General features: G+C 46.7%; 1 protein-coding gene across 9 annotated transcripts in view; it reads left to right on the plus strand.

The window, feature by feature from the left end:
• The window catches only part of Wwox (WW domain-containing oxidoreductase), a 930,922-nt gene that overhangs the window by 59,632 nt on the left and 850,202 nt on the right, over positions 1 to 21,088 (plus strand). Inside the window, exon 7 of one of the 9 annotated variants that reach the window (XM_039097637.2) lies at positions 12,128 to 14,732. The exons of the other annotated variants lie outside the window; for them this stretch is intronic. Coding sequence (XP_038953565.1) covers positions 12,128 to 12,244 — 117 coding nt within the window. The 3' untranslated portion in view covers positions 12,245 to 14,732. Of the gene's footprint in view, positions 1 to 12,127; positions 14,733 to 21,088 lie in introns of those variants that run through there. 9 annotated transcript variants of the gene reach the window in all.

A 21,088-nucleotide genomic window follows, 5' to 3' on the forward strand; every position in this document is an offset into this window, starting at 1 on the left:
GGCATTTTGGCTTCATATTGATCTGTAAGTGCCAAGGCTCTGCTGGCATCTTTAGCTTAGTTCTGGAGATAGAGTTGGTCTCTTCATCGTCTTGGCTTGTTCCACCCAATAAAAGTATATTCTATGATCTCCATGTTCCCATGTCTTCATGTCTGTGTCTTAGCCAGTGGAATGTTTTTTCTCAATTCCCAGTGTTGGGGCAGCCGACTGCCCTCATTCATGGAATTCCTGTCATAGACTGTGTCCAGGCATGGTCCATTACAATACAAAAGCCTAGTCTTCATTTCACAGAGGAGCCAAGGCACAAGTGTCAAAGAAGGGCAGTGCTCAAAGCCACATAGTTTGTGAGCCCAGGGAAAGGGCCCTTGTTTATGCCATTGGCCTTGAAGATCAGTTGTTCCTTGTCCCTCTTGTCTGAGTGTCCCCTCCTTAGGTTTAGATCCTTTGATGACAGCCAGATGGTTAGTTTCAGTCATATTTAGAGAAAGCAACTCATTGACAAGAACACAGCCACATCCCTCTTCCCCTTCCTACTTTCCTCCTCCTCTTTGTGTGTAGCACATTCTAGCTGGAAACTCACTATGTAGTCCATCCTGGCCTTGAACTTATGACACTCTTGCTTTAGTACCTCAAGTGGAGAGACTACTGGAGTGCACCACTAGATCCAGCCTTGGGTCTACCAGGGCCTAGAGGTGATCTGATGTTGAACTTAGAACCAGTGTGAATACAATAGACCTTTCTTCTTTTGACAACCTAGAACATCTCTGGACATATTCAAATGGCTTCTACGAATGTTGCAACCCATTTCTGGCTAATTATCATGGTTATAAAAAGATGTTGTAGGGCTGGACAGTGAGTAAGAGTGTGTACTGCTCTTGTGGGGAACCTCGGTTTCAGTCTTAGTGCCCAGATTGGGCAACTCACAATTGACTATAACTCCAGGTTCAGGTAAAATCAATACCTTCTCTTGGCCTCTGGGCACCTGCATTTACATGCACAAACTTACATACAGGCGTACATGGATACCCAACAGTAAAAAATAGACAAAGCTGTAGTATGTGTGCAAAGACTAGAAACAGATACACACTATGACCTTGGTAAAACGTTTGAACTTCTGGAACTTTCAGCTTCTTCATCTGTAAAGTGCATAGTGTGTGTTTCAAGTCAGAGGTGGTTTGTAGTAAACACAAAGACTTAATGGGTAGGGTAAATATTAACACACGGTGGAGAAAGATTAAGTGCTCAGTTAAATGCCAGCTGCCTTGATTGATAGCAGTGATGGAGGTACTAATTTCTTACTTATACAAAGAGAGCATAGTGAAGCTTGCTTTTCTCACTCTCCACAAGTAGCTGGAAGGGGAGCTGTAAGGAGGATGTTTACCAACACGATTTAAGCGGAGCCACGATGAATTGTTTTCCTGCCTTTTTATGTCTAGACTCCCACATTTTGATAGCTGTACACTTAGTTGGTTGATTAGTATTTTCCAGTGCACTTAATATTAGCACTCAGCTGTCATCCGAAAGGCCGTCTTAATTATTTACGTGATTGCTTTTCCTTTGTACTTACTAAGATCTGCTCTTCGCATATATCCAGGAAATGCCATTAAGGGCTCAGTCACCAGAAGCTGCAAGCGGTGGTTATTGAGAAAGGAGTGAGATGAGAGAGAGAGAGAGAGAGAGAGAGAGAGAGAGAGAGAGAGAGATTGATTAGTGATGGTAGCGGAATGTGTATGTGGCAGAGAGCACATATGCTAGGTTGATCGTAGCCACCTGATCCAGTGCTGCAGTGCTGACTCACTCCAGTTTTCGATGGTGTTGTTTCCAAGTCTCTTTATCTCCCTGGAGTGAAGACACATGGACACTGATGATGCTGTTGTGTCCTGACAGCCTTCGTCATAGGCATCAGAAGTAGGGGCTTTACATGTGGAAAACTTGGTGCCAGCCATTATGTTGGGCAAGCACTACAGACACTTGGCTCAGATTTTTTTTTTTCAAGACAGGATCTCACTGTGTGGTCCTAGCTGGCCTAGAACTCATGATGTAGACCAGGCTACCCTCATAGATGTGCCTTCCACTGCCTCCTAAATGTTGGGGTTAGTGGTGTGTGCCTCCCCTACACAGATGAGCCTTCAGTTCTGCTGACTCCTTGTCCTCATGTTGTAGTCGATGGTGTGGGTAGGTGATGGTGTGGAGTGCTCAATCACAGCTCTAAGAAGTTTCCCAGAAAGCCAGTAGCTTTTTGGCTACCTCAGAGCCACTCAACAACTTTGTGAGCCGATGAGGCCTTAGCACTCATGGGAATTTTCTCTTAGTCCCTTTTGATAGGAAAAGCTTAACACTGCAGTTTGCTTTTCCAGTTGGAAGTTGTGATGCATGATGTCTTCTCATGCAGTGTTAGTACCTGTAAGTGTGTATGTGTCTGTGTGCATACATGTGAATATATGTAATGTGTTTGTGGGTGTGCATTTGTGCATACATGTGAGGTGTGTGTGTGTGTGTGTGTGTGTGTGTGTGTGTGTGTAGGTTGTATGTGGGTGGCTGACATAGACGCTTTCTGCCTAAGTTAATGGCTTGCCTTGGAAAACATGGTTGTTATCTGAGACAGTCCAAGGTACAAAGCTCATCCTGTTGTTTTGAATGTCAGCTAAAAAACCTCACAAAACTATTAATATTATCACTAAGTGTCTTCATTAGGGTTTTATTGCTGTGAAGAGACACTATGACCATGGAAACTCTTATAAAGGAAAACATTTAACTGGGACGGGATTACAGTTTCAGAGGTTCAGTCCATTATCATGATATTGGGGAACATGGCCACAGGCAGGCAGATATGGTGCTAGAGAAGGAGTTGTGAGTTCTACTCTTGATCTTCAGTCTGCAGAAGGAGACTGTGATCTATGTGAGGCTACTGGGTTCACAGTAGCTAGAGCATATGAGACCTCAAAGCCCACCCCCACAGTGACACACTTCCTCACAAGGCCACACTTCCTAATACTGCCATTCTCTTTGGGCCAACCATTCAAACCCATGGGTCTCTGAGGTCCATTTCTACTCAAACCACCACAGCAAGTTACTAGGAAAGTTCATCCTAAATCAGACTCTGGATTTTCTCATTTGTTTGCTTTAAAAGTTATTTTCTGCACAGCATTGGATTTCAGTGAGTAAAGAATGATATAAACAGGCAGCAAGAGCTCTGTAAACTGTTTTGCTTGAGCCAGTAAGCATAGCTCTCGCAGCAGAAGATGAGGATGAAGTTCTCACGGTCTCCTTGGGGCGTTTTCACATGTCATTTGCTGCCATCTTCAAATGGTATCGAGGTGCCAGTGTGCTAGGCAGTGTGCGTAGCATTAGCAGTGAACCACATACACCATGTGACTAGCCCATCTGACAGCCAAGGCTTTGGGGTTGGGTCATTCCTGGGGAGTGAGTGGGGAATCTGAAGCCACATCACCCCAGTTCTCAGCCATTCTGTTACTGTTACCCAGTCTAAAATTCCTGGTGTGTGTTGTTCCTAAAAATTGGCCCTAGTTTTCTTTTCTTTTTTTATTCATCTGTCTATCTGTTGATCTATCAATCTGTCTATCTATTAATATACATGCATCAGTATTTTGCCTGTGATGTCTGTGTGAGGTCAGACCTCCTGGAACTAGAGCCGTAGGCACATGTGAGTTGCCATGTGGGTGCTGGGAACTGAACCCGGGTCCTCTGGAGTAGCAGTCACTGCTCTTAACCACTAAGCTCCATATGTGCCTGCCTCTCTCTCTCTCTCTCTCTCTCTCTCTCTCTCTCTCTCTCTCTCTCTGTGTGTGTGTGAGCATGCACTTGTTTATATGTGTGAGTGCAAACGCATGCATGCATGCCATGACATACATGTAGACATCAGAAGACAGTCTTGGGTATTGGAACTTGCCTTCCGCTTGTTTGAGAACAGGTATCCTATTTGCCATAGCATGAGCCACGGAAGCTGGCCTGGAAGCTTCTGTCTCTACTCCTCAGTGGAATGCTGGAACTGCCCATGCTACCATATCTGCTCTCTTGTGGGTTCTGAGTAGCCCCCTGAAGGACTTCATGCTGGCAGGGAAATCCCTCCAACTAACTGCCTAGTCATCTCCAGTTTTCTTGTAAGGAAGAATGACCTTGAACTCCTGATCCCCTGATTTGACGTCTCATGCATTTAGATTGTGGCCCGGCATCATCACATCCAGGTTTTCTGGCGCTAGGATTGAGCTTAGGCCTTCGTACAGCCAGGCAAGCACTCTCTCAGCTGATGCACACACTCCTCGTCTTGACAAGGCTTGCTAAAGGACTCAGCCCGATACTGTATTCAAAGTGCTTCATCTGTGTGTGAGTCAGTGTCTCATGGTGGGAAATGTGTCAGTAACAGGAGGGTACCGTGGTCACCTAGGTAGGAACTTCCCTAGTCTCTGTAATTTGATGTCATTGATAACTGGGTCAAAGGAGTCTGCGTCTTCCCTTCCGCCCTCCCTTCCTTGTTAAGTGCTATGTAGTGTATTTACTGTTCTGCTAAAGTTGCCCATTTGACCTTCCTTGTCACAGGCCCAGGAAAGATTCTTTATCAGTTAATAAATTATTCATCCTCTCGTAGACATAATTGGTTGCTAAAATATTCTGAGTTTTCTCTGTCTTCGGAATGTCTGAAAAATTGTGCCTGGTCCTTCTCCTCCAACTTTTCCATCTCATTTTTCATTCTGAAAATTTTGCATTGACTCACTCTCAACTGTATTCCCTGTTCTTTGATCACCACTTCTGTGTCTTCATTTTTTTTTTTTTCTTCTTCCTGGCCATCCCTGGCAGTCTTGAACGGAATCTTTTCAAACTTTATATGCACTCTGACCGTTATGTAATGAGGGCTGTGGTTCACCGCAGAATTTTAAGAGGACAAGCAGGAAGCACAGGTGCCTAGCTCCCGACCATCACCCCCAATTGTGTGCAGCCCAAAGAAGATCTGTCCTTTCAATAATGTGGGCTCCCCTGGGTTCTTATTAAGCAGTTTTGACACAGTCTGAAAAGACAGATTTTGTCTTCAGATGGTATCTAGCCAGTGGCTGCAAGGCCTGCTTCTGACCACTCAGCTTTTAGCCTGTTATTTAAGAGGGGAGAAATAGACTTGAGACTGTTTTTCATGTTTATTATGGGACATTCAGAGTGCCTCAGATGTAGTGTGTATTAGATTAAACAGAACAGAAATAGTCACTGTGCTGATAAAACCATCCAGGCAAGGACATCTAGAGATCAGCAGTACTGAAGGTGGTGTTTCAGGCTGGCCAGCACATGGGGCCGAAGGTCAGGGTTAACCCAAGAGAAGTATTTAAAACAGAACTAATTCAGGTCCTTGCTTTGGAGTTCTAGAGATTTAGGTTCAGATTCTGACACGAGCAATTGCCCATTGATGCCCCTGACTTGTTTCCTGTAGAATAGCATTAGTGACAACTTTCAGGGTCACCACAAAGATAAAGTGCAGCCTCGCAGAGCTCTTCTGCACAGAGCCCAGCATGTTGCACTTCAGAAAGCTGTGTGTACCATTGTCCAACACAGATCCCTGAATTAGACAGATGTGTCCGCACAACTTGAAAAAGCGTTCTCTCCCTGTTCTAGTTCAGGCTCCTCTTACAAAAATACCATAGACTGCGGTCTTAAGCAGTATCCATTTCCAAGTGTTTCAGAAGCTGGAAATCTGACCACTTTGCCTGCTTGGTTAGATTCTTGGTGAGGATTGTTTTCCTGTTTTAATAACTATGTCACTTCATGTTAAAGAGCAGAGAAAAGGATGGGAGAGAGAGTTGAGGAGGAGGAGGGAAGAAGGGAGGGAGTCTCTTCCAAGCTGTCTTCCTATTGGACACCCTCATGTCCCCAGCATTGTCCGTCAATACTGAAACGAGCTGAGATAAAAGAGTGGGGTCCCCTTCCATCCTTAGGAGGTAGAGGGGTGACTGTTATTGCTTGCATGACTTAGATCTGGCCGGCCTTGCGTAGGCTGGGGTTGCAAAGAAGATGTGGAGCTGGAGAGAATTGGAGCTGGCAGAGCCCACCCTGCATCCCCAGGGGATTCGTGAGACCTGGAGTCTGTCCCTGTCCCTGCCAGCTGGAGGATGTAGGTGCAACCAAGTTTTGAGAGTTCCGCAGAAGCAAGCCTTACAGGTGCGTTGTTGTGGCGTCAAAGCCATCAGTTCTTTGACAGTTCTCCCTTCAAGAATGGAGCCTGGCACTCCTTCACCTATGTGAGCTGGAGCTGGTGAGTTGTCTTCGAGAGCGAGAGCCCCGTGCCCCGGTGGTTATGGAGGGTGACCCCCAAGAAAGGTGAAAGTTCCCAGAAAGGCATTCTGGCATCTTCTTTGCACACTGTCTTGTGTCACTGGATCTGGGGCACCGTATTGGGACAACACTCAAGCCACCATGTGAAGTCTTTGACGCCACAGTGCTAGTTAGAACCCACTCAGGACCCTCTCGCCAGCTCGACCTTCTGGTACCCAGCTGCTACCTTTAGATTTACATGCTACGTTCTTTCAGATCCACCCAGTGACCAGAACATTTCCCAGCTTACGTCCTGCTAACTTTGATTAGACACAGAGTGTGTACAGTGTTCGGTCATATGCTTTTGGGGAAAACAGTAGTAACTAACCCAGGAGCCGTGGCCTCCAGGGGAGAAGCCATCTCTGAGACAGACTGGACCCTGCGGCAGAGTGAGGTCCTCAAAGTGTAAGGCATCTGAAGTTTGAATGGCTTCCTAGGTGCCTTGCATGTTACAGCATTCCAGCTTAAGGCCTCTGGCTTAGCTATGGAATCCCTTCTTCATGGGTCAGCAAAGTCATCCCATCCTGCTTCTGTGTGAATTAATTAGAAAGGTCTCCCTTATAGTAAAAAAAAAAGCATCTTCCCTGGACCACCAGACAGAGGTCTGTGCTCCTTCCCCGGAGTGCTATTGGCTCCCTTCTCAGAGCCCAACTAATACGCACATCTCTCAAATTCCCTAAATAATAAATCCAAAGTTATTGAAGCTATCAGGTTACCGAGAGTTGGCGGTGCGACTGCCCCCACTCATTTCTTCGCAACCCTTGTCCCTCTTTTATTATTGAAACTTAGGATGCTCATGGTAAGGCTAGGCAGCTGGGGAACCCCAGCCCCCGAATCTTGCAGCAGGCAGCAGCTGCGGGAGTTCGGGCCTGCTTTGCCTTCCCTGGAGTTAATGAATCAGCATGCGCCAAGGACGAGGTTTGCCTTTAACTGATGGAGAAACACCACGTTTACTCACCACGCTTACTCACTCAACAATTCTGGGATCTCCAATGGTTCCGCCGGCAAGGCAGTCTGCAACCCGTTAGGCCGGGAGGAACTGGAGTGCAGCTTTGTAATAGCTTTGTTGCTGTTTATTGAGAGGGACTAATTAACTTTGATCATTGCACTAATATTATGGCACTTTGACAGCCCTTCAGATTTATGACTCTGGGAAAATAAACAAATGAAATGCAGGTGCTGGAGCAGAAAGACTCAGTCATTACTGAACTTTAATTACTTGGAATGTGTAGCCAGGAGAGAATTGGTTGATGAATTACAGGATGCTTAAAACCAACCCCAAACTGAAAGCAAAGAGAAGACAAAAAAAAAAAAAAAAAAACAACAACAAAAAAAAAACCCAAAACATAAGCGCAAAGGAGGCTGGAAAGGTACCATGTTTAAGGCGGGGAGAGCGAGGACACATCTGTGCCGCTCTCTGCGGTGTCTCATTGACCAATCCCGGCGGTTTCCAGTGCTGCAGAAACTCACAAAGTGCTCTTCAAGGCTGAATCAGCATCACCTGAGAACATGCTCGACACGCAGATTCTCGGGTCCTGCCCGGAACCAACAATTCAGAGTCTCTGGAGGTGGGGACTCAAGGAAATCTGGGTACACACAGAAGCGGAGATCCATTACCACCTGGTTTCCTGCCCTTCGTGTTTGTTAAGAGGCTAGGTATACAATTTTACCTTTGCTTACGAAAGTTAAATACTGTCCTAACCCACATCCTGAGCCAGCCCAGAGGTTTTCAGCCCTGATGGAGGGAGCACTATTACCTTCTGCTCTGTCTCACTGGCCCTTGGTCAGCCTTGCTTTTAAGTTGAGAATCATAATAATAAGAATGGTAGGTAGCATGATGGTGTAGTTGCTGTGTTAAGTACTTCTAGTTCTTTAGTTCAGCACATGTTAAAAACGGTCCTGTCGGCACATTAATGAATTCTGTTTTCCTGAAAAGATCTTAAGGCACAGAGGTGTTCAGGACCGTGTGCAAACTCACACAGCACAGATGCCACAGGCACGAAGGGCTTTCTGGGCAGCACTCCTGCTTGTCCAGGTCTTCTGCCACATCCTCTCTGTGCCACAGAATACCCAGGCACAGGAGGTATTTTACCAAATACTCATGGAAAGCACAAGCAGGCAGTAAAGGTCGATAACCGAGTCATGGATATTGAAACCCAGATAACACAATCCTGTGCTTGACTACCTTTGGGAAGGTGACAATCTCTTCAGTTTTGTGCTGTGTGAATTGATTGGCCTGTTGATATTTCTGGAGCCTCCCATTCTTCAACTGGCTTCTAGCTTGTTCAAGAACAGGTAGTTATCGTGGAACACTGTATTACAGTACCTATTCCTATTCGTTGGACATTACTAATCCTTCATTGATTATGAGTAGCGGCCTCCCCACTCATGCGGGTCTGGGAGGGCTGACTGTGTGGCCAGTGTCCCTCGAGGGACAGGAAGGGGAACCTTTACATAGAGGCCGAGGTAAAGAGCCAAGGGGATGAGATAAAGAGCTAGTCAGGGATGGTGAAGCACACTGGTAATCCTCGCATCTGGAAGCCTGAGGCAGGAGAATTGCCACAGTTTGAGGACACTCAGGGATGGTTACATAGGGAGCTGAAGGCCCTCAGATAGATTCCATAGGCCTGTGACCTCACAGGGGTGTATATAAACAGGGCGAGGAGGGACTTGGATAGTTATTTGGTTCTTGGCTTCTCCTGGGATTAATTGCACCAGTGATGGTTTTAAAACACCCAAGATGTGGTTAGAGTTTGAGAAGGCAAACACAAAAGCCTCCCTGGTTTCCTGTTGCTCAGGTCAGAAGAAACAGCAGGGGTTGGCTGCGCGTATAATGCTCCACTTGCTTCTTGGTTTAATAAGTGTTCAAAGTGACGAGTGGTGAAATTTGCTGAGATTATATGTGTGTACCTGTGTGTGTATACAGACAGACAGAGGAAAGGAGAAGAAAAGAGAACAGAAATGAGCTGGTAGCATAGAGGCAGGATAGACAGACAGAGACAGGAAAACACGGTAGTCCTGGAGACTTTCCTGGCAGCATCTTAAGGAGTGTTCTCTTGGACCGGCCTGGGCAGGATGAGGGAGCGAGCTCACTGTTTCTTATGTCCCCTGGTCATTTCTTGCTTAGAAAGGAAGAAATTAGAATTGTTGAGCTATGATTTGTTTTAATCAGAAAGAAATTGTCTAACATAAATCTCTTCTCGAGTGCTGGAAAAGCCCTAAAGCGTCTAGGGGGCAAATATCAATACTTTGCAAAGGAGGAATGATTGTTCCAATTCGTGGCTTAATTGACTTTAAGCCTTAATGAAAGTCAGGCCAGGGCAGGCAGCAGGCGCTGCAGCCTGGATCAGCAGTGAGATCTGAACCAGGGAAGGAGGAATTTAGGGAGGTTCCAGTCCTTTGCTGCTGATGCTGTGTTCTGATAGGCTGGGGCCACCGAATACCAGATAATACCTCTTTTTCTCCCTATGTAGAGAACATATTTTTTTTCTTCCTGACTAGTATAGTAATTTAGTTTAAATCACAGCTTCCCCCCTCTTGGAAGCATTCGTTTATGTTGGATTATCATTCCCCAAGTGAAATTTCATTGATGCCGTGTATAATTAAGTATAGATTTTTTTTTAAAAAAAGCATAGTATATATATATTTAAATTTGTAAGTGGACAAGCTGAAGTATATGAAGACTTTGTTTAGGAAGAATAAATGGCTCCCAAAGTCAGCCCAGTGGTTGTTGGGAAGGATTCATTCAGCATCCATACAACTCTATCTGTTGGGCACCAGGCTGGTTATCTGGGAGGGCTGCAAAGGCTCGCTGACTTCATCAGTCTAAAAGGGATGGACCATAAACTACACAGTGCAGGCCTAAGCAACAGACCCAGCCTACAGTCTGCCGGAGTCTCAGTTCTGTTTATACTACGTGAGAGCCAGGTACCCGTCACTTCCTGTTGCGTCTATGACATGGCATGCCAGTAGTGCCCAATTGTACCCAAAGTTGTGAAGTACCCAGTGCTGCTCACCAGGAACTAAGAATGGTACCAGAAGACTTAGGGTGGTACCTGGGTAGACTATCCAAGTGCCAAGGGAGATAAGAAATAATCCAAAGCCAACCCACCGGGGCTGAGGGTACACCTTACATGCATTAGGGCTTAAGTTCAATCCCAGGAACTTATATCACAAGTCGACTGGGTTGGTTGTTGCACACTTTTAATCCCGGCTCTGGGGAAACAGACAGGCAGATCCCTGGGTCTCGATGGCCAGCAAGCCTCACCTACTTGGCAAGTTCCAGGCCACTGAGACCCTGTCTCAAAAAGAAGGTGGACAGCACCTGAGGAGCGTCAGGCAAGGTTGTCTTCTCTATCCCACTCGTGCTAGTGTGTGTGCATATGTACATATATGTGTGTGCACACTACACACTCGAACAAGATAGAGGAAAACAAAACCTCACTTGTGGTACACGTACAGAGTGGCCTCCTCACCTGCCTGTTCGGCTCATGTCAGCCATTCTGCTCCTTGTTCAAACTGTGTCAGAACCAAGATTTCACCTGACCTTCCTACCTCCCTGTGTCTTGGCACAGCCTGCTTCCTCAGCCTTGAGGGATCACAGCCAGCTTGTCCACCTACCATATGTCCCTGTGCCCTAGGAATCTCTGCTCATGCCCATCTCCTCTCCAGAGTCTCCCCAGGATTCTCTGGCTGGGGTACTATCCTGTTCCCCCCTTCCTAAAGTACCTGTCACCCCACCTCTCTGGTCTAGGTACTGTGCTGAGCACTATTGGAGAAAGTGAAGCATCCTACCCCCCAGGAACTGACAGACTACATTTTGGTTTCATTTATTTAACTTCTGATTGGCCATATGCTACCTTTAAATGGTAAAGAGTTTCATTGTGACATTCCCACACAGGTGTATAATGTACTTTGTCACTTCCCCCGAATCCTTCCCCCACACCTCCCTATTCACATTCCTCAGCGTCTGTCTTTCACTTGCTTGTCCCCTTTAGTGTTTGGTTTTTAAATTATGCATTGATTGATTACAGCATTGATCACATTGCGTATCGATCGTTTGTCGGATGGGCTCCTTATTTAGTGAACAAATACTCATCGGCACCTTCTGTGTCTACTGGATTCTGAGTCTCTGTGTATACACCTCATCATCCTTGTCCTCGTGGAGTCTGTATTGTGACAGACGTGTAAATGAGTAATAGTTTCCAAGACGTTTGTGTGTGTGTGTGTGTGTGTGTGTTTGTGTGTCTGTGTGTCTGTGTGTATGTGTGTTTGTGTGTCTGTGTGTGTCTGTGTGTGTGTGTGTGTCTGTCTGTCTAGTGTGGAGGTAGATGGGGTTGAGATCTGGTTATGGCCCGAGCTCAGTCTTATGTGGGCAAGGGGCAGACGTGTTAGAGTTGTGTCACACAGCCTGACATTGAACTTCTGCCCTCCTGTCTCCCTGTCTCCTCAGTGCTGGGATTTTAGACATGCACTACCAAGCTTAACCAGAAAAATCGATTGATTGATTGATAATTTATTTGTTTATTTTTGATGTTGCTAGGCTGGCTAGTGGTTAAGGACAGAGCTTTGGATTCGGACCGAGGTTGGCTGGGAGCCTCCCTGGCTCTGCATTTCTGTAGTTGTGTGGTAATCTTAGCTGTAGCATTTGTCCATGTGTCCTCCATCTTCCTGAGGGGGTGGGGCTATTGCTTCCCTGCATCACAAGATGATTGTCAGGTGTAAATGGGACAGCAGTGCCCTGCTCGTGGTGCTGGAAGCCTCTGCTTGTAACTTCGTGCTCTGCCCGTCTTCCCTCTCCTCTCCCTATCAACAGCCCCTTCTGCCACAGCAGGGCCGGCCTCAGGGCCAGACAGGGCATCCCCTGGGTCCATCAGCTTCGAGTTCAAAGGAAAGCTTCCTCACTGAGGTATTGGACTTTGCAGAACGGTGACAGCTCCTACAAACCTCTGGTTCGTGAGCCAATTTGGAGGAAATTGAATCATTCTCTGCGCCTTTCGACTCGGATCCTAAAAGCCTGCACAAACACTCAGCAAGCTTCAGCAACTTCACATCAAGGGCTCAATCACGGCTTCAAAATAAAAACGTCCCTCATCACTCTCCGCGTGGGAAGCTGAATGTGGAGCCTGTCACAAACCCCAGAGCTACAGATAACACCCCTTACCCCCGACACACACCACATCAGAAGGTCCTCGCAGGCAGAATCCACTTAGCATGCTCCGTACTTCTCCATTTGTGGATTAAGGGTAGGGGAATAGGCGCTGTCAGGGGCAAGTGCTCATCTGCCCCGGCGGCAGCTCCAGGTAGGCTCTGTCTAGACAAGTCTCCCTCAAAGTGGTTCCACATTCCAGACTGGGAAAGCAAGCTGAGCTCTGCAAGGGTCGCCTAGCCATTTCTCATCATGGCGGAGCCACCAGCTTGGTTACTAGCGTGTACTCACACTCTCCTCAGCTAAGAGCCCTCTGTAGAAATGACTGTGAATTTAGTAACTGGCGGTCTCGGGCGGTCCATGATTTGCAGAGGATTTATATGTGAAGGGAAACGGATGGATTAAAAATATTAACCAGTGTAGCCAGGGCCCACACGGATGAATTGTTGAGATCTATTTTCTCCTTCTACATAAACATATGGCATGAATTTTCCACCCTCATTACGGCTGCTGAGAGAAGGCAAAGGCAAATATTGATATTTCATTCATGTTTTACGGTGAAAACACTGCTTGGTTTGTTTATACAGTTCGACTATCACAGTTTTTATGGTTGGCAATGAAACCACTGTAAAGTCAAGCCTGGGTTATAGAGCAGATGCGATAAGCCCTCACATTCAGGGACACTCCCCGGACGGGATGGCTAATGTCACAGGCACAGAATGAACAACTGAATTGTGGGTCAGGACAGGCTGGTCAGGGCGTAATATCTAACAGCCCATGTGGACTCTCCAGGGAACAAAGCCACCAAGGTCTCTCTTGTTTAGACTGAATCTCTAGCCTGTGTTGCTGGGAGTGCCGTGGTGGGTGGGGCTCTCGGCCCACAGAGCTGGATGCTGTGCAGAGGAGGAAAGAGGCTTGCCCCTTTGTATTGCAGCTAAGCTTCTGCTCACAAGTGACACCTGCCACCAAGGCTTGCAGCCCATTGGCCAGTGCTAGTCTCATAGCGTTTCTAAGTCTAGGAGTCACCTGCTGCCGTGTGTACACGGACAGGGACAGATAGCTGGAATGTTACAGATTGGACTAAGGACTACCTTTCATAGCTACGCTTATCTCAAGCCCTTTTGTAGTTATTGTTTTAATTGATTATTTGGGATGTGTGTGTGTGTGTGTGTGTGTGTGTGTGTGTGTGTGTGTGTGTTATATGTGTGGTGTGTGTTTCTGTGTGTGTGTTCCTGTGTGTGTGTGCCTGTCTACCTCTGTGTGGTATATATATGTCTCTGTGTGTGTTGTGTGTGTCTGTATGTGTGTGTCTGTGTGTATCTCTGTGTGTCTGTGTGTCTCTGTCGGTCGGTCTGTCTGTCTGTCTGTGTGTGTGTGTGTGTGTGTGTGTGTGAGCATATGGAGGCCAGAGTTAAACACTGGGTGTCTTTTCCCATCTTTGTCTTGGAACTCACTGGTTTGCTCAAATTAGATGATCAGGAAGTTCCAGGCCCTTTTTGGTGTGAAACATTATGTTCCAATACTCTCACGCATTTCTTGTCCACAAGGTGGAGGATAGTTCTTCATACATTTCGTGCGCAGCTGTTGAGAAGAACCTGTCCTCATTGTCCCCAAGCTGATCAACCCAGAGCCCTGCCTGTGTCCCCATCTGCTAGACCACAGCTCTTCAGAACATCCTGTAAACATGAAACATAACACTTCTCTCCTCCCCCCCACTCTCTCCCTCTTTTGGAGACAGGGCTGTCTTCCTAGGCCTGGCTGTTCTGGAACAAACTCTGTAGACCAGGCAGGCTTTGAATTCAGTGATCCACCTGCCTCGTTCTCCTGAGTGCCATAATTAAAGGTGTACACCACTACCACCCACCTTGACATTCCTTCCTTTAAAACCTTTTGGACAAATTGCTGGCTAGATGGTTTATTGGGTAAAGGCCCTTGCTGCTAAACTTTGATGGCCTGAGTTTAATTCCTGGGGCCCACAGGTTGGAAAGGAAAGAACTAGCTGTTTTGAGTTAGGTTGTTCTCTTACCTCTATACACACACACACACACACACACACACACACACACACACTCACACACTCTCACACACACACACTCACACTCTCTCACACTCACTCTCACACACACACTCTCTCACACACTCTCACACTCACACTCTCACACACACACTCTCCCTCACACTCTCACACACACACTCTCTCACACACTCTCACACTCACACTCACACTCTCACACACATACACTCACACACACATACACACACTCACACACACCTCACACACATACTCACACACACATACTCTCTCTCACACACACACTCTCTCACACACACACTCTCTCTCACACACACATACACACACACACACTCTCACACACACACACTCTCTCTCTCTCTCTCACACACACACACACACACAAAGGGGATAATAGTTTTGAGCAAACTGAGGGCTCTGCCGTCACATGTCCATGTCACACACGTGTGTATCTTGTCCTGCACTGAATGGATCCTAGAGCATGCTTTCCTCTCCACCCCTCTGACTGAGGGCTGTGCTGTCACATATCCATGTCACACACGTGTGTATTTTGTCCTACACTGAACGGATCCACCCCTCTGAAGAAGAGAACTTGTTTGTTATACTTCTTCACACTAGGATCCTTTCTTTAGGCTCCCTTGTGATTCAGAAGATCTCCAAAAAGGAGTCAATTAAATAGAAATGAGCTGTTCTGAACATCGGATGAGCAGCTGTGTCCAAGGGAGAGCAGTTCATCTGAGGATGAATTTGCAAGGATGCACATTTGGGCTTGGGCGATGACGGACCAAGGTTTGAATTTCTTTGAGTCTCAGTGTCAACAGGCGTAGGTTAAAGAGCCCGATAATGATGCTGCCTCATCTATCAGTGTGCTGGTGTTCAGACATCTATAGTTTAGTGTGTGCTGGGCTCACTGTGGCTGTCTGTAAGCCTGACGTTCATCTCCACAATCGCTGAGGAACTGTAACACAGACTGCTAGAGTATCAATGGGGATGCATGTCTTTCCTTCATCCTGTTTGCTGAATGACAATGCATCAACATGGCTTTCCTGGTTTCAATCAGCTTTCTGCCTTGAGGTTGAGGAAACTCCGAGTCTCCATAATAAATCATGTGCGGCCAACTCCCCAGATGCAGCAGTATGCAGATAGCTTTGACGTTTGATTTCTCCCTACCATTTCCCTATCTAAGTCTTCCTCCTTAAAAAAATGTGATGACCGTGATTGCATTTAAGCACATTTCTTGGCAGGCATGGGAGGAGGGTTATGGGGATGTTGGTGCTATGATGGGTGTTTCCCAAGCATTGAGGCCTCCTAGCGTTTCATTTCCATTAAGCATCGTGGATGCATTCCAAGAATTTAATTAATATAGCATCACTGCCTTCATTGCGATTCCTCAGTAGGGTTATGAGAACCTGGGAGTGTTCAGTTGATTAAATGGCATTTTCTGTGGGTTTCCAACTACTGCTTTCCATGGAATTTAGTACCTGCCAGTGTCTATTAAATCAATACCGTTAAAGGGGATCACAAAGGAAAGTGGTGTTTATATCACAATGTATAATAGTTCGGTTGCCTACACAGGGAAATTGTTATAAAAGTATACAATTTGGTGTAACAAGGTTTTATTTAAATAGTAAGACCACAATCTGGAGATGTGTAGAAGCTGATATTAGAAAGGAAGTACACTAAGGAATGTCTTATAGAGTAGACAGTAAGGTGTGCACCATCATGAGATAGTCCAGGCTGGAAAAAAATCACTGCCTAAGGCAGAAGTAAGGTTACCCACAGACCTATGGGTGCTGGGGTCAAGAGCATGCTCGCTGAAGTTTGTAAGGGAATTTTCCTTGGGCCACTGAAGATAATGAGCCTCCCTTTGTTAAAGTATTCTCTCTGTGTCTCTGTCTCTCTGTGTCTCTGTCTCTGTCTCTCTGTGTCTCTGTCTCTGTCTCTCTGTGTCTCTGTCTCTCTGTGTCTCTGTCTCTCTGTGTCTCTGTGTCTCTGTCTCTGTCTCTCGGTGTCTCTGTCTCTGTCTCTCTGTGTCTATGTCTCTGTCTCTCTGTGTCTATGTCTCTGTCTCTCTGTGTCTCTGTCTCTGTCTCTCTGTGTCTCTGTCTCTGTCTCTGTCTCTCTCTGTCTCTGTCTCTGTCCTTCTCTGTCTGCCTGTCTGTCTGCCTTTCTCGTAGACAGACAGACAGATAGACACACACACACACACACACACACACACACACACATACACACAGAGCTCTGGCTGGCTTAAAACTCACAATCTACATCATGCTAGCCTCAAATTCTGAGATCCCCCTGCCCCAGTCTCCCAAGTGCTGGGATAGAAGGTGTGCACCATTACGCCTGACTTGATTTTAAGAGTTATTTACTTTATTTTATGTATACCAGTATTTTGCTCACATGTGTGTTCATGTACTTGGTCCCTGTAAATTTCAGAACAGGATGTTGGATCCCTCGGAATTGGAGTTATTCATAGTTATGAGCCAACATTGTGGGTGCTGGGATTTGCACCCAGACCCCTTGTAAAAACGAATGCTCTTAAGTGCTGAGCCATCTCTCAGCCCCCCACATCATATTTTGATCCCATGCTCGATAACATGAAAGATGAGTAAATATGATATCTGCTTCTATTGTGCTATGATACATTAAAGGGAGGTGGCAGAAGAGGAGTGGCTGAGGAGAATCCAGTCATGGGGCAGGAAGACGAAATTGGGCAGGGCATCACTGAGAAGGGCAGCACCAGAGGGACCGGCCTCCTGCTGATGCTGACCCTCTGTCCACTTCGGGGCAGAGGGGAGCTGTTCATCTGGAGGATAATATTGCAGGAAGCACATTTGGGGCTGAGCAAAGCCAGAAACAGAAGGAATCCTGCCTGCTGCCTTAGGACCAGGAAGGTACAGGCTCCACAGATAGTGTAAGAAGGGGCCATATGTGACCAGTTAAGGGGCCCTGCTCACCTGGGTAGCAGTAGCTTCCCAGAAGTCCCAGCCCAGTGGGACTGCTCTTTATCACCTCTTGGTAGTGGTGTGCCCACCTCTGAAGTTCTGGTGACACAGCACTGTCATTCCTGGCACCATCCTCGTGGTGCAGTTGCCTCATGGAGAGCCCACGGTGCTGGCTCCTCTGTCCGTTCTCAGCCCTAGATGGGGAGGCTCGTCTGCAGAACTAAACCATAGAACTCTGAAACAGCAGCAGCCTGCCTGAGGCTCCTCTGAGAAGCAGGAGGGCTGGAATAGCTGTGACCAGTGGCTGACATCGTCATGGCAGCTAAGCCCCTCCCCACTTTCTTCTGGCCTTGTTTCCCACCCTGCTCCCCTCATAGTGGAAGCTGTTGTGATGGCGATTTCTTCATCTGCGCTGTCCACTAAGAGCTGCATCTTGCAGACTGCAGAAGGCTGAGGGCATTTTACATGCTCTGCTTTGGGCTGGTCTTGATTTTGTCGTATCAGTGCAAAGTGGTCAGTGCCACGCTGGACACTTGCTCCATCAATGGCAGGTACTGCCCTGCTGTGTCTCATCAGATGATGGCCAACCCTGAGTCACTAGGCAAAATGCACCCTTCCCTCTGGTGGACTGGGGCCTGGAAGGAGGTGTGGGTGGGAGGTGGGGTAAGAGAGGGGACTTCAAGCTGAATGAAAGCATTCCTGTCGCCAGGCTTAATCCTTGCCCTCATTGTATTACAGAACAATGACTCTCTTTGTGTTTGAGCTACTGTAAAGTGAGTTTCTCTCACTTACAGACATGATGATGCTTTGGCCCCCCCCAGCAGTATCCCTGGTGGGTGCTGTCACTCCTGGAGTCTCTCCTTCTGTTCTATCCCAACTGCATCTTACCCCCAGTCCAGTCATTTGTGTTGTTCAAACAGGAGGCACGTGAGCCAGGCGCACTTAGCATGGATTGGCTGAGGTCCTGCATCCTCTCAAAGGCTGCCCGCAGTCCCGCTGGGGTGAAGGGAAAGCATATTGAATGCTAGACTTGAAGTCATTTGGTTTGGATCCCGGGGCAGTTTATAAGTGGATGTCCAACCTCAGCCAGGCGATTAATCTCTGCAGTGACACCACATACTTCATAGAATCATAGCGCTGCCTGATAATGGGTGGGGGAGGGGGAGTGCCTTCTGCTGCCAGGGGTTGCCACACCTGAGCACACTCTACGTCATCTAACGTACACTTGGTGTATTTCTTTGGGGTGCAGGCTGGTGGTTCCTATCAGCACTGGGTGTCTCAATGACCTCTGGTTTTAAAAGTGCAAATTCTACAAGGGACTCTTAGCTTCCAGGCTGCCCCATTTCATTTTAAAGATGAAACCGTTCAGTGCAGTTTACTGTATCAGCTTCCTCCCCATCCCTGGTGATGAGATCTGGATTAGGCACCTAGTCTGGACCCCGGAATCATTACCCAGAGCAGTGCATAACACCAGCATGGTTAGTCACAGGACATTATTGTGAGAAGTAGGAAAGGGGTCTTGTTCTCCTGAGGCGCCTTGTTCCTCCAGCTGGACTCATGACCTGGTGAGCTAAGGCTGGCTGGGAGGTAGCCTCACCTTGCTCCTTGGATCAGGATCTGCCGAGTTAGATGAAGTATTCAGGGTATACATGCCTCTGTGTGTGTGTGTGTGTGTGTGTGTGTGTGTGTGTGTGTGTGTATGTGTGCGTGTGTCTGTGTCTCTGTTTCTCTGTGTATGTATATGTGTGTGTATCTGTGTATGTGTGTGTCTGTATATGTTTGTGTCTATGTGTTTGTGCGTGCATGTATGTATATGTGTGTGTATGTGTGTAAGTATATGTTTGTGTGTGTTTATGTGTGTGTGTGTCTGTGGGTGTGTGTGTGTCTTGTGTGTGTGTGTGTGTGTGTGTGTGTGTGTGTGTGTGTGTATGTGATGTTGGGTCACACAAAAAAGACATCAGCTGATAGAATATCATTATAGGCCATTTCAGATATATTTATCTGGGCTTAGGACAATGTGCTAAATATACATACATAGTCCAAACATTTTCAGAGAGTGCATTTAAGACCCTTCCATATCCATTCCATGGTATCTGGAGCATCCTTTCTGAATGTTCTATTCTTTTAAAGAACCCTTCCATATATGTATTGTACATAGGAACAGAGCCCTTGTGAATATGTTAATTCTTTTTTTATGAATTTTAGTCCTTTATTTTCAAGTCCCGTGCATGATTGCTATCTGATAGCTCTAGTTTGGTGGAATTAATATAGATTTCCCACATGGGGAAGGGTTTGGGTGGGGATTTAAAGCAAGGCGGGTTCCTGATCCTTGGAAGAAATTCTTATCTGAGGGGGGGATTTGAGAATGGCATTGCAGAGAGGTAAGCACAGCTATGCGGAAAATGAATCGTCGTGATTATTAGCGAGGTCTCAGAATTTATAGGACATTTGATCATAAGAGTGAGTGCCTTTCCTGAGGGAGGAGATGCCTGGACTTGGACTATTTTTTAATTAATCTCTTTGGCTATATTGGAAGAGTAATGCACTGAGAATACTAAGACAGGGTGAGAAATGCCCAGGAATCTTACGAAGACGGACGTGGTGAGATGATGCTGGTCTTTCCGGTGGGTGGGCTCGTCAGCCTCCTGGCGTTTAGCTCTCTTCATTATGAAAAGGGATTTAAAAAAGCAGATGCCTATCCCTCGGTGGAGGAGGAGTTGCAACCTTAGATCCAGGCCAGCCTGATCAGCAGCTTGTAAAGACCCAGGCTTCCTGTGTAGTTCTTACTACCTCACCGCTGGACATTCAATGCTTTGAAACTCTTACTACAAACTCATGGCTGATGCAGCCTCTCCTGTGTCCATATTGTAGCAGTAACCATAAAAAAAAAATGCCCCAGATTCTACTCCTATGTCTAGTGCTGTTGCTGTTAAGTGTTTTGTATTTTGTAACTTATGCAAACAAGCCTTAACTTTGTAAATAGCTTCCCTCTTTTTTCTTTTAGCTCACAAAGATGGCATACAAGCGACTCCAACCTTCTGAGCGCTTTCCCTGACGCACACTCTTGTTCTCATAGCACACATGGTGGAGATCTGTCGGAGGCCTTAGTTGGGCCCCATGAACTTCGTTCCTCAGAACTTACATCCTAGAACTTGAAGTGGTGAGGGGCTCTCCTGCTTACACACAATGTGTTTGTATGTTTCACATCTTGATTGTCGGATTAGAAGCCATGGTCAAGGAAGTGTGGCAGAGGCAGGGTAGGATCAGTAACTGGAAACCACGAGTACCATTCTCCCCAAAATGTGCTGTTAAACACGTGTACCTACTACCTTTTAATAAAACACCACCCCTCAGATCCGATGAACATTTTTTTTCTTTTTTTTTCTTTTTTTTATTAACTTGAGTATTTCTTATATACATTTCGAGTGTTATTCCCTTTCCCGGTTTCCGGGCAAACATCCCCCTCCCCCCTCCCCTTCCTTATGGGTGTTCCCCTCCCAACCCTCCCCCCATTGCCGCCCTCCCCCCAACAGTCTAGTTCACTGGGGGTTCAGTCTTAGCAGGACCCAGGGCTTCCCCTTCCACTGGTGCTCTTACTAGGCTATTCATTGCTACCTATGAGGTCAGAGTCCAGGGTCAGTCCATGTA

Source organism: Rattus norvegicus, chromosome 19, assembly GCF_036323735.1.
Source record: "Rattus norvegicus strain BN/NHsdMcwi chromosome 19, GRCr8, whole genome shotgun sequence".
Classification (NCBI taxonomy): Eukaryota; Metazoa; Chordata; class Mammalia; order Rodentia; family Muridae; genus Rattus; species Rattus norvegicus.